At 34.9% G+C, this 13,536-nt stretch overlaps 1 protein-coding gene across 2 annotated transcripts in view; it reads left to right on the top strand.

Annotated features, from left to right (window-relative positions):
• Nucleotides 1–13,536, top strand: part of LOC148613133 (cell division cycle 5-like protein) — a 40,791-nt gene that overhangs the window by 6,583 nt on the left and 20,672 nt on the right. For both annotated transcript variants that reach the window (XM_088586290.1, XM_088586289.1), the window contains exons 2-7: nucleotides 588–691; nucleotides 1,133–1,294; nucleotides 1,887–2,008; nucleotides 4,481–4,577; nucleotides 7,336–7,386; nucleotides 11,350–11,426. In XM_088586290.1, coding sequence (XP_088442416.1) covers nucleotides 588–691; nucleotides 1,133–1,294; nucleotides 1,887–2,008; nucleotides 4,481–4,577; nucleotides 7,336–7,386; nucleotides 11,350–11,426 — 613 coding nt within the window. The remainder of the gene's footprint in view (nucleotides 1–587; nucleotides 692–1,132; nucleotides 1,295–1,886; nucleotides 2,009–4,480; nucleotides 4,578–7,335; nucleotides 7,387–11,349; nucleotides 11,427–13,536) is intronic.

Genomic DNA, 13,536 nt, shown 5'->3' with positions numbered 1-13,536 from the left:
CTACTAAAATGTTTATTTTCTAAATAAATTTGTGAGAAAATACAATGTTGTCCACACAGAATTTAGCAACAAAAATGACACTACAACAATATGGTTTTTCATGAAGAAATATAAAATTCTCAGCATATGAACTATTAATTTGGTTTTTCATGTCTCTTTTAACAGAGGAATTCATTACAAATAAAATGAAAGACAACTCTGCCTCTAGAAGGAAACAACCAAAAAATATTGCTAAATCAATAAGTCTTGAACTGATGTTTATTATAGTGTAAATGGTCCAAAACCAGTTTATTTCATGTAACCTTTTCACTCATTTGGAACATTCCTTAATTACAATGTATGCCATGCTGGTATTTATACCAGATTTCTAATACCTTAAATTCATGTAAGTATTCTTAAAAATATAACACATGTAACATTTTTACATATAAGAATTCAGATTGAAGATGTACAAATTTAGGACAATGAAATCTCATAATTGAATGCCAAGTATTATTTCAAGCTCTTTTGGTATAAATGAATACTATTCAATTTCTTTATATTACATGAATTCTCCATACCTGATTTTGGCATGATATTTATTTCAGGATGAAATTTTGAAGGCAGCTGTTATGAAATATGGAAAGAACCAATGGGCCAGAATTGCATCCTTGCTTCATAGAAAATCTGCTAAACAGTGCAAAGCAAGATGGTATACATTGTTGTATTTTTACTTTTAATCTTTATTGTAACAATGTCAATCTTTAACCACTTACATACAATGTACTATTGATGTTTTTTTAATCTGCAATTCTATTGTGATGGTGTAAAATTTTATATAAATATGCCAACACAACTGAAAGTCATGTTATAGTACAAATCAGATTCAGAATGGTAGAAACTAAAAAAAAATAATATTAATTTTGTAGTTTGGCTTTTTGGGGACTTTGAAAAATGTTATATAAGGTCAACTTAATGCTAACAGATAAAGCTATGGACCACAACCATGTTAAGTTGGTTCATTTACTCCTATAATTAAATGAGGCAGAATTAAAAAGACAAATGTCATAAAGGAAATAATGAAAATGTTTACAAATGGTTTCAATTGAATGAATATTGATTTTTGTAACTTGACTGTCTTCATTTTTGGCAGGTTTGAGTGGCTGGATCCAAGTATTAAGAAAACAGAATGGAGCAGAGAAGAGGAAGAAAAACTACTTCATTTGGCCAAATTGATGCCCACACAATGGCGTACAATTGCTCCTATAGTTGGAAGAACTGCTGCTCAGTGTTTAGAACATTATGAGTATTTGCTGTAAGATTCATTGACATTTTTCTTCTAATAATGAACCAAATCATTGAACTTGTTACTAATGAACCAAATCATTGAACTTGTTACTAATGAACCAAATCATTGAACTTGTTACTAATGAATCAAAACACTAGACTTGTTATTAATGAGCGAAATCACTATATCATGAACCAAATTGGTAGACTTGTTACTGATGAACCAAATCAAGTGTTGTTACTGATGTACCAAATCTCTAGACTTCCTTCAAGTGAACCAAATCACTAGACTTGGTAATAATGATCCAAATCACTAGACTTGGTAATAATGATCCAAAACACTAGACTTGGTAATAATGATCCAAAACACTAGACTTGTTATTAATGAGTGAAATCACTATATTTGGTATAAGTGAACCAAATTGGTAGACTTGTTACTGATGAACCAATTCAAGTGTTGTTACTGATGTACCAAATCTCTAGACTTCCTTCAAGTGAACCAAATCACTAGACTTGGTAATAATGATCCAAATCACTAGACTTGGTAATAATGATCCAAAACACTAGACTTGGTAATAATGAACCAAATCACTAGACTTGGTACTAAAATTATTTTTCAGGGACAAGGCTCAAAACAGAGATGAAACTGAAGATGACCCAAGGAAACTGAAGCCAGGAGAAATAGATCCAAACCCTGAAACAAAACCAGCTAAACCAGATCCCGTCGATATGGATGAAGATGGTAAGATCAAATCAGATCAAGTAGGGTTGTACAGAAAGTCATTACTATTGCCCAGTGATGAACTGCTGTAAGTCAGGTCGTAAAGAGTTTTTATTACTGCTGCCAAGTCTTGTGGGAGATAGTGGCAGATGAGGTAGATAAGAGCCACAGGTTGTTTTAGTATTGCCCAGTCTAGTAGGAATTAGTAGCAAACCAGATAAGCCTGAGTTTGTTATAGTATTGCCCAGTCTCAGTCTTCACAACTAACTTTCCAGTTTACAGGCCCAAAATACATTTTTTCTAAAATTTTTGTATAGTGACTGTTGGCCTGTAGTAGTAAATTTTACAGGACCACCTCTATTTTAACAAACCTTGGGCTTCGGACTACCGCTTAATCATGAAGACTGCAGTCTAGTGGGAATTTGCGGCCAACAAGGTAAGCTTGAGGTTTTTATACCCCACACAACAAAGTTGTGGAGGGTATAATGTTTTTGACCCGTCTTTTCGTCAGTTTGTCAGTTCATCTTTAGTTTTCCAGACTTTTTTTTTAAAACACTTGCAGATATTGACATGATTTTTGGTATTTAGGTTCACCTTGACAAGTTAAGGATCAACTTTAACTTTCGTTCTGCTCCGATGATTTTTACCGAAATTATGGGCCTTGAACTTAGCAAAATTCACAGAAAGAACAGTTTTCCGGACTTTTTTCTAAACGCTTGCATATATTGACATGATTTTTGGTATATAAGTTCACCAGGATAAGTTACAAGTCAAGTTTACGTTTAGTTCTGCTCCAATGATTTTGGACTACTTTGGATTAATTTAGCAAAATTTAGTAAGAAGATAAAGATAAAAAATCATTTTCAAAATTTTTTTAAGAATTTTATTTTGTTGCAATCTTTTCTAATGCCTGAAAAAAAAAAACACTCCAATTCCATTTTTATCAGGATCCTTCTACATATATTTCTCTTCAGAACAAATTTACTTGAGACATGTAGGGTATGTGAGTGCTCTCACTAAGGTCCTTTAATTATAGTATTGCCCAGTCAGTGGGAATTATTGGCAAACCAGGAAAGCCTGAGGTTGTTATAAGTATTGCCCAGTCTAGTGGGAATTAGTGGCAAACCAGGTAATTCAGAGGTTGTTATAGTATTGCCCAGTCAGTGGGAATTAGTGGCAAACCAGGTAAGCCATAGGTTGTTATAGTATTGCCCAGTCAGAGGGAAATAATGGCAAGTCAGAAGTTTTTAGTATTGCTAAGTCCAGCTGATACTGTCAAACCTGAGAGGTAGGACACTGAAGTAACAAAAACACCACATGTAATAATATTGCCCAGTCCATTGGTAAATAAACAAATCAGATTGGAAGTGATTTTAAGAACTTTAGTTTTATTAGTATTGACCTGTACAATAGAAAATACTTTGAAAACCCTGGTTATGCTAAATACCTGTTATTACATGAATGTTAAGTTTAACAAACATAGGAATTTTTATTTTATTATTGTTATTTCTAGTTTCTATTTATTCTGTTAATAACCAGGGTTTTTTTTTTTTCATAACCCCCACTTTCACTAGGGGATTTATAGTGATAGGGGTGTTTGTCCATCCTCTGTTACCCAGCAGGAATCCATCTCTTATGCATTTCTCCTCCTGTACCAGTGAATGGAATCGATTGAGTCTTTATTACATGTTCCCATTGTGCATTTTCTATTTTAGATTTTGATCCAAGTCAAAATGGAGGTTGATTTTGTTTTGTTTGTTGGGGTTAAACGTCCGAGTAGCAATATTTCAGCTATATTCAGACGATAAACATGAAATTGATGATAAAATGAACATGAAATGATGGTGAAATGAAAAAGGAATGGGACACAAGGACAATGGGTCGACAAATTTTGATTGCCACTGGAAATAGGGAGAGGTGGGTAGGGTCGGGTAATTTAGCCTCCTGTGGCAGAGCCCTATGGTTTCTATTCCGGGAGAATACCACAGTAGGGTTCTTTAAGGTGCGAGGAACGTGGCATCTTTCCCAACACGGTGCACCACTATGGTTTGCGGTCAGGTTTTCCGTATTATAGCCTGACAACCGCAGCATGTAACACGCCAGGGGTACCCCATTCCACCACCTGGGGCACACATCCCAGTTGCTCTGTGGGCAGAGCGCCCTAGCCCCCGACTAGGGTTCTGAGCACTATTTAGTCGCCTTTTACGACAAGGTCAGCACTGCTGCAGGCCTATTCTTTTAACACTTGGACCTGCACGGGGAATGGAGGTTGAAAGGTGCATGTTATCACATGGGGGAGAGGGGGTATCATAGTTTTTCTGGCAGATACTCGACTTTGTAATTGTTTGATACAGAAACTCCTACTGTAGAACTGTATGTATTATATTGACTTAGAAAATAAATAACTGAACAGCCCAGTGTCCTGGGACATCAAATTCACACAAATTATTTTGTGGTACCTAAGTTTTGAAAAAAAAATTTTTTCTTTTTTAGAACTTGAAATGTTGTCAGAAGCAAGGGCTAGATTAGCTAACACACAAGGTAAAAAGGCAAAGAGAAAAGCCAGAGAGAAACAGCTTGAAGAGGCTAGGTAATTATCTAACACTAACCCAGAAAGAAAAGCCAGAGAGAAACAGCTTGAAGCAGCTGAGTACTGTATATATACTTTAGTATAAGTCGGTCCCCCATCTTCAGCCCAAAATTTCTGGAACCTAGCCTTGACCCACGTATAAGTTGGACTGATTTCTGACAGCTGCATTGCTAACATTCCTTACCCCTAATTACATTTAGTATACCTGTATGTTTTGATGACTTTAATAAATATTGAAATAAATGGTTCCAAGACAGAGTTGTTTTTGACAAGCCATGTGGATTGTTTTGATATAGCCATTTTCTCATTCATTATGATTTTTGTACAACCAATAACCCAAATTAAAATCACAAATATAGTGAACAACAAAGTATAAAACAGAAGGTTTATGATACTCTAACAACTCATTTGAAGATATTTCAGTACATTAAGAGGTTTTATCTTTAAGAAAAAGTAATATTCATTTACTGCATCATATTTTAGCTGTAACAGGTAGAAGATTAAGATAGTATTCCTAAAACTGACATTTACAATTTAACATTGGGGTAAACAGCTGCAGTCTGGCTGTTCAATGTTGAGGTCACGCTCATGTCAGTTATCAAGCTTCTGACATTTTCAAGCTGAAAATTTTAGTTCATAGTTGACATCCTGTCTATCCGTCAGAACCTTTCCCAGTAGTTAAAAATTTAGTGAAAAAATCTGACAAGTATATAGGGTAATTATCTAATCATAACCCAAAAGAGAAATGCCAGAGAGAAACAGCTTGAAGAGGCTAGGTAATTATCTAACCCAAAGGGAAAAGCCAGAGAAAAACAGCTTGAAGAGGCTAGGTAATTATCTAACCCTAACACAAAGGGAAAAGCCATAGAGAAACAGGTTGAAGAAGCTTGGTAATTATCTAACCCTAACACAAAGGGAAAAGCCAGAGAGAAACAGCTGGAAGAGGCTAAGTAATTATCTGTCCCTTACCCAAAGAAGAAAGCCAGAGAGAAACAGCTTGAGAAGGCTAGGTTATTGTTTGGATACAGTTGAACCTCGTTTAGTTGAGGGACCAGGCAAAAATGTTCAAGTTATCTGAGGTTCAAGTCATCTGAGGTCGAGTATAACCTAGAAATAGTTTGGTCGATGATTATTTCTGCATTTACATCATCTCTTGTCTTTGTACATGTACTTCACTTTACAGGGTACTTCGTGATATCTTTCGTTTCATATCGGAAGATATTTTTTTGTGTGTTGTATATCATATTTTAAATACTGATTGGCACCGATTGTTTAAGGGAAATTCCTTTTTATTTTTTTGTACATGGAAAACATTTTAAGTTCATAACATGCTGCTTTCTATGACGCACAATCAGGAGTATCATCAAACCATGTGCTCAAATACCATTACAATTCCTTTGTAATTTTTTAATTTTTATCAAAATATCTCACATCTCTGTTAGTGTGAATTTGGATGTGTGATTAATAAAATTTTTTTCTTTTCACTACCCACACTGTTTTGGATTAATTAAATACACAAATCAAGTCATAAAGATTGTTAACAAATAATTTCAAAAGCCACACTAATCATTGTAAAAAGGCACTTCCATCATGGTTTGTAATAAAGCAATCAGTTTTCTGACTAATTTAGACATCAGGGTTTATTAACCTTGAAGCCCTATTGAGGGGACTGATTGAAAACCTCAAGTTACCTGAGATTTTGATTCATCCAAGTTCGAGTCATCCAAGGTAAAATTATATTGGAGTAAGAGGAGTTTTCCTGGGACTTTGAAATTAGTTCAAGTTATCTGAGATTTCGACTCTTCAGAGTTCATAGAGGTTAAACTGAAGTAGTTTTGTGATACATGGTTTCAGTATCTGAATACCAAGAGGGAAAAAGAACAGATGTGGTAAAAATCCACCCATACACCATCGTACAACCCTTATGAAAATAGTAAATACTTACAGAGATCACCGAATGGTCAATAAGTGTAAACACACCTTTAAGTAAACTCTGAAAAGTTAAGACAATAAAAGTAATAAAATCCCCGGTAACATAACGATGGCACTTCTTCAAAATAAAGTAAAAGGTCAAATAAGGACAAGAAAACACATTAATGGTCAACATGTCCAGACTGTGGGCAGGCGTATCTGTAGTGGTGTGAAACTAGTTTTATAAGGCCTTAACCATCACCCTTCAGTGTTAGGTCATAAATGAACTGAAACAACGTAATATATCCAATTCTCCTTCATGGAATATCTCAATATACAACAAATTGATATATCCAATTAAAGAATGCCACTAGTTACTGAATGCTAGCTCAAAACATATTACAGAGTAATATAAGCATCTTGTCATCCGTATGTTTTGTTTTTAACTCTTCTATGAGTAATTAAGTATAGATTTTTGCCAAATTAAGTTACTTGTATGACAAGTAAATTGTCTATTTGTGGTCATTTTTATTAGTATGTGAATGCCTAGATGGTTATTTCAAGGACATTGCCACTACATATTTTCTTCTCTTGAACGGGCTGGAAAAACCAGTTAACCATGTAGAAAATTGTCTTGAATATGCGTTATTGATTACAGTTCATAGTAGCTATATACTTTTAAAAATATGCTACCCATTACTGAAAATGAACAAAAAAATAATATCTTGAAATTGGTTGCTTAAATTCTTCTTTAGATTAAATCAAAATTTTGATGAAATCATTTGTGTCCATGTTCAATAAAGATTAGATAGGCACTAGTGTCATTAATATTCATATTTTTTTGTAGGAGACTTGCAGCATTACAAAAAAGAAGGGAGTTAAGAGCCGCAGGAATTGAGTAAGTAAATAGACATGTAGGAATTTTTTATGTCCATAGAATGAATAGTAATTATATTGCCTGTAGAAATGTGTATTAAATACTGTTAACATATTAATGTTCACGGTTGCAAATTTCTGCAGATTTTGTCTTGTGAACATTTTCATGGATACCAATTTTTGCTGAATCAAAAAAGATAAGCGTTATAAAATGTTGAATATCAATTTCGCTGGTACTATTTTTTTTCACTTCTGTGTTCACCGCAAAAAATTTTAACTTTTAACTTTAAGCCTTTTTTTATCATTTAGGTCTTAAAACATGTGAAATTACTATTCATTCAAGTAAATGAAAACAAATTATCTTAGTGTTGAAAATTTAAGTGTTACCATAAATACTAGCAATGGATCAGTATTTGTTTTCTGTTGTTCTTTTTGATAGATATTTTTCTGTTTCTCATTCAGGACAAGATATTTCTCTCTCTCTTTCTCATTCAGGACAAGCTATTTCTCTCTCTCATTCAGGTCAATATATATTTCTCTTTCTCGTTCAGGACAAGATATTTCTCTCTCTCTCTCTCTCTCTCTCTCTCTCTCATTCAGGTCAATATATTTTTCTCTCTCTCATTCAGGTCAATATATTTTTCTCTCTCTCATTCAGGACAAGATATTTCTCTCTCTCTATCACATTCAGGTCAATATATTTTTCTCTCTCTCATTCAGGACAAGATATTTCTCTCTCTCTTTCTCATTCAGGTCAATATATTTTTCTCTCTCTCATTCAGAACAAGATATTTTTTTTCTCTCTCTCATTCAGGACAAGATATTTTTCTCTCTCTCATTCAGGACAAGTCATTATTCTCTCTCTCTCATTCAGAACAAGATATTTTTCTACCTCTCATTTAGGACAAGATATTGTTCTCTCTCTAATTCAGGACAAAATATTAGAAAAATGTGCATAAAAATATTTGTAGTGATTGTGTTAGTGCTTCGAAACTAGGATCTTTAGAATTTAGTGCATATATAAAGGCATCATTTATACATCTTATAGCCCTGTGCAGGTCTGTGAATCAAAAGAATAAGCCTGCAGCAGTGCTAAGCTTGTCGTAAAAGGTGACTCAATAGTGCTCAAAACCCTAGCCAGGGCTAGGGCGCTCTGTCCACAGAGCAACTGGGTTGTGTGCCCCAGGTGGTGGAATGGGGTACCCCTGATGTGTTGCATGCTGGGGTTGTCAGGCTGTAATATGGAAAGCCTGACCGCAAACCATAGTGGTGCACCGTGTTGGGAAAGATGCCATGTTCCTCGCGTGTTAAAGAACCCTGCTGTGGTATTCAATAGGAGTGGGAACCTTTGCACTCTGCCACAGGAGGCTAAATTGCCCAACCCTACTCATCCCTTCCTTTTTCTTGTGGCAATAAAAATTTGTTGACCCTATTGTGTCCCATCCCTTTTTTAGCTCACTTGGCCTGCGTCGTCGTCATTAACAATTTTTCAAAACTCTTTTCTTCTGAAACTACTCAACCAATTGGAACCAAACTTGGTATGAATGTTCCTTGGGGTATCCTGCATAGAACTGATGTGGGGATTTTTGATCCATTGAAAAACATGGCCATCATTACTAAAAATAAAACATAGGGGTCAGAGAGTAGTTTTTCACATATATCTCCATAATGGTTAGGTTTAGCCAAATTCTGATGCGTATAAAAGTGTTCAGCATGATGAGATCTATCTGCGGTCAAATTTTCATTTTAATCTGTTAAGCCATGTTGGAGTTATTGTCCTTTTTTTTGCTATTTTTTGTTATTTCTTTCAAAAATCTTCTCCTCTGATACTTGACCAATTGGAACCAAACTTGGTATGAATGTTCCTTGGGGTATCCTGCATAGAACTGATATGGGAATTTTTGATCCGTCGTACTAAAAATAGAACAAAGGGGTCAGACAATAGTTTTTCGTATGTATCTCCAAAACGGTTAGGTTAAGGCCAATCCTGATTAAGTAAAAGTGTTTAGCATGCAGGGTTTTAGCTAGGATTTTGAGGGCTTAAGTCACTTTTGCGTGAGGCACAAACGACATATTATGGGCAGCAGATTTTTGTAAATAGTCAATAGTATCATAAAATATAAAGACATAAACATGCTTACTATATTTATATTTATTTCAAATTTACAGATACAGACATTATAAATATAATAAATGTTACAATAAAATAACTCTTATTTTCTATAAGAAAATAATAATAATAAATAATAAAATTAATTGAAATCCATTAGATGACTAGTCACGCATGGGAGACACTGTTTTTATAGTGTGTGCATTTAAATTTCTAAAAATAGATAGCTATATATGTGCGAGGTTCGTGAAGGGTTTGTTTTTATATGGGAGTAAATATCGGTCGGCATCCATTAAAGATCGAAATCGTATAACACGACTGATCCTTAAATTTATTATATATACAAGTTATATTTTAAACGTACTTAAAATCGGAAATGTCTCGAGTCATCTCGAAGCTTTTTTTGGCGGTCAAAAACGATCGTCTGAAGACGAGTGAGAATTTGGGGTAAAAGTGTTCAACATGATGAAATCTATCTCTTGTCAAATTTTGGTTTTAATCTGTTAAGCCATGTTGGAGTTATTGCCCTTTTACTGATTTTTGCTATTTTTAATGTTATTTCTTTCAAAAATTTTCTCCTCTGACACAACTTAACCAATTGAAACCAAACTTGGTATGAATGTTCCTTGGGATATCCTGCATAAAATTGATGTGGGGATTTTTGATTCGTCGAAAAACATGGCCGCCATTAGTAAAAATAGAACATAGGGGTCAGACTAGTTTTTCACATATATCTCCTAAACCGTTAGTTTAAGCTGAATTCCGACATAGGTAAAAGTGTTCAACATGATGAGATCTATCTCTGGTCAAATTTTGGTTTTAATCCGCTAAGCCATGTTGGAGTTGTTGCCTTTTTTTCAATGATATTTGCTATTTTTAACTTATTTCTTTAAAAAATCTTCTCTGACACTACTTGACCAATTGAAACCAAACTTGGTTTGAATGTTCCTTGGGGTATCCTGCATAGAACTAATGTGGGGATTTTTGATTCATTGAAAAACATGGCCACCATTACTAAAAATAGAACATAGGGATCATACAGTATTTTTTCACAAATGTCTCCAAAACCGTTAGGTTTATCCAAATTCTTTCAGTAGCTGAAATGATCCATATTATTAGAACTACAAAAGTCTTCAGACTCCTTGTAAGAGTTATTGCCCTTGAAAGGGGAAAATGGCTTTTTTTTAATAGTTTTCAGTCAATATCTTGAAAACTATGATAGATTAAAAGAAACTTTCAGTTGTTGAAAAGATCTTGGGATAAGTCCTATCAAAGACTTCTTGAGTCAAAATTGTTGGACAACTTCTTGTTTAATTTATTGCCTTTGAAAGTTAAAATTCAACAAGGTGAGCGATTCAGGCTCCTGGGAGCCTCTTGTTCATTTTCATTAAAGACAGATCGCTATGACTTCCCTGGACAGGGAAAATTGAACATACATGTATGTGACACCAATTTAATCCAGTCCTCTGTGACTTCCTTGGACAGGGAAAATTCAACATACATTTGACCAATTTAATCATCATACTTTTTGGTTCCATCTTCTGACTCATCCATTGAAAATGCTGCTGCAAATGATTATCTTTGTGTATAACTTGACATATCTCTTCTGTCCCTGATGATAGGATTAGACACAATGTCACAGGAATAACAAAGGAAAAAATGTACTACACTTAAATATCTTCATTTAATGATGACATACTGTAATTGTTTTGGTGTGTTTGTTTAGTATCTATTGTAATTAGGGTTCCTATCTATTTATGTTCTTTTTTTTTTTTCATTCTTCAATTGCTTTATTACAGGGAAGTATTTGGACTTAATATCTTTACTAAATAGTTGTTTTGAATTCATTGCTGACTTTTTGTGTGTTTCAATTAGAATCAAGAAACAGAAGAAGAAAAAGAGAGGTGTTGATTACAATGCTGAAATTCCTTTTGAGAAGAAACCAGCTCCAGGTATACATAGAATTTACAACAATAGGGAATTGATGCCCAGAGAAATAAATTGTCATATTTTTCTTTACCTTTCTCCTTATTTTTTAAAACAAAAACAATCCAATTACATATCCTCCCTTTTTTAGGGATCTTAGTTGCTATGTGCAATCAGGACTTGAAGTTTGGAATTATTTCTAAGACAACTTTTGGGATTACACAGCATATTTTTAAGGTCAATAATTTCAATATTGTCAACAATAAATGACAAAAATTATAACAAAGAAACCAATTAGGATCAGTTACCAGTATACACTAGTCTCAAATCTCTCTACGGACAGGAAATACTTTTTCCACGTCGGTCAGGAGGTGTGAAAATTGATTACTTCAAGCACCTGAGATTTTTTCATCAGAACTCTGACCACAAGTAGGAACCATTTCAAAAACTGTTTGATTGTCTGAAATTTTCATTGAAATATGTAGAAGAAACCTTGTTTTGTTTTTAAAAGTGCAAATTTTGCAAAAAAAAAAAAAAATCATATTGAGGAAAAGTACAAAAATACCAACAAGATGTTTGATAATGCATGTTGGTAATTTCCAAAGTACATGTAGCTTCTTCTCCATAATTACAATGTTCTGTGTTATAGTAATTATAGTGTCATATCTTTTGTGCTTTAGGTAAATAGGTTATATAACATAAACATAGAAACACATGTTTACCTTACCAGGCTAATTACCACTTCATTACTATGTAGTAACCAATTGATTAGACAGTCCTACAAAGAATTCATTATCTAGTTTTTAGCGCAAGTCTGATTAGTATATTTAGTAACTGTGTATATGGTACAGAAAGTTCTTATTATTTTGTTGTTTCTTAGGATAAATAACTATTTTGCCCCTTTGTAGGTCTGGGTGTTAAAAGAATAGGCCTGCAGCAGCGCTAAGCTTGTCGTAAAAGGTGACTCAATAGTGCTCAAAACCCTAGCCGGGGGCTAGGCCGCTCTGCCCACAGAGCAACTGGGATGTGTGCCCCAGGTGGTGGAATGGGGTACCCCTGGCGTGTTACATGCTGGGGTTGTCAGGCTATAATACGGAAAACCTTAACAGCAAACCATAGTGGTGCACCGTGTTGGGAAAGATGCCACGTTCCTCGCACGTTAAAGAACCCTACTGTGGTATTCAATAGGAGTAGGAACCATAGGGCTCCGCCACAGGAGGCTAAATTGCCCGACCCTACCCACCTCTCCCTATTTCCAGTGGCAATCAAAATTGTTGCCTCCATTCTCCTTGTGTCCCATCCCTTTTCATTTCATCATCATTTCATGTTCATTGTCTGAATATAGCTGAAATATTGCTGCTCGGACGTTAAACCCCAACAAACAAACAAACTATTTTGTCTTATTTTTTCACTGTTGTTATTTGTTTTTTTTAATTTAATGTTGATTCATGATTTTTCAAAGTACTAATTTATGAGTACTTTTCTATGAACTGAATTCTAGGAAAGTTAGTCCAAGATCTTTGTTGTCAAAACTGTCACAATCTGTTTATGACAGGGATTAATGAAGGTCAATGTCACAAATACATCTGTTTATAACGGGGATTAATGATTTTGTTTGTTTGTTGGGGTTTAACATCCGAGCAGCAATATTTCAGCTATATTCAGACAATGAATGATGAAATGAAAAAGGGATGGGACACAAGGACAATGGAGGCAACAAATTTTGATTGCCACTGGAAATAGGGAGGGGTGGGTAGGGTCGGGCAATTTAGCCTCCTGTGGCGGAGCCCTATGGTTCCTACTCCAGGAGAATACCACAGTAGGGTTCTTTAACGTACGAGGAACGTGGCATCTTTCCCAACATGGTGCACCACTATGGTTTGCTGTTTAGGTTTTCCGTATTATAGCCTGACAACCCCAGCATGTAACATGCCAGGGGTACCCCATTCCACCACCTGGGGCACACATCCCAGTTGCTCTGTGGGCAGAGCGGCCTAGACCCCGACTAGGGTTCTGAGCACTATTGAGTCACCTTTTACAACAAGCTTAGCGCTGCTGCAGGCCTATTCTTTTAAAACTCGGACCTGCACAGGGAGGGATTAATGAAGGTCAATGCAAATATTCAGTAGAATTAAG

Source organism: Perna viridis, chromosome 6, assembly GCF_037379345.1.
Source record: "Perna viridis isolate PV_CMFRI_1.1 ecotype Kerala chromosome 6, ASM3737934v1, whole genome shotgun sequence".
Lineage (NCBI taxonomy): Eukaryota > Metazoa > Mollusca > Bivalvia > Mytilida > Mytilidae > Perna > Perna viridis.
This window is presented reverse-complemented; position numbering and strand designations above follow the sequence as displayed.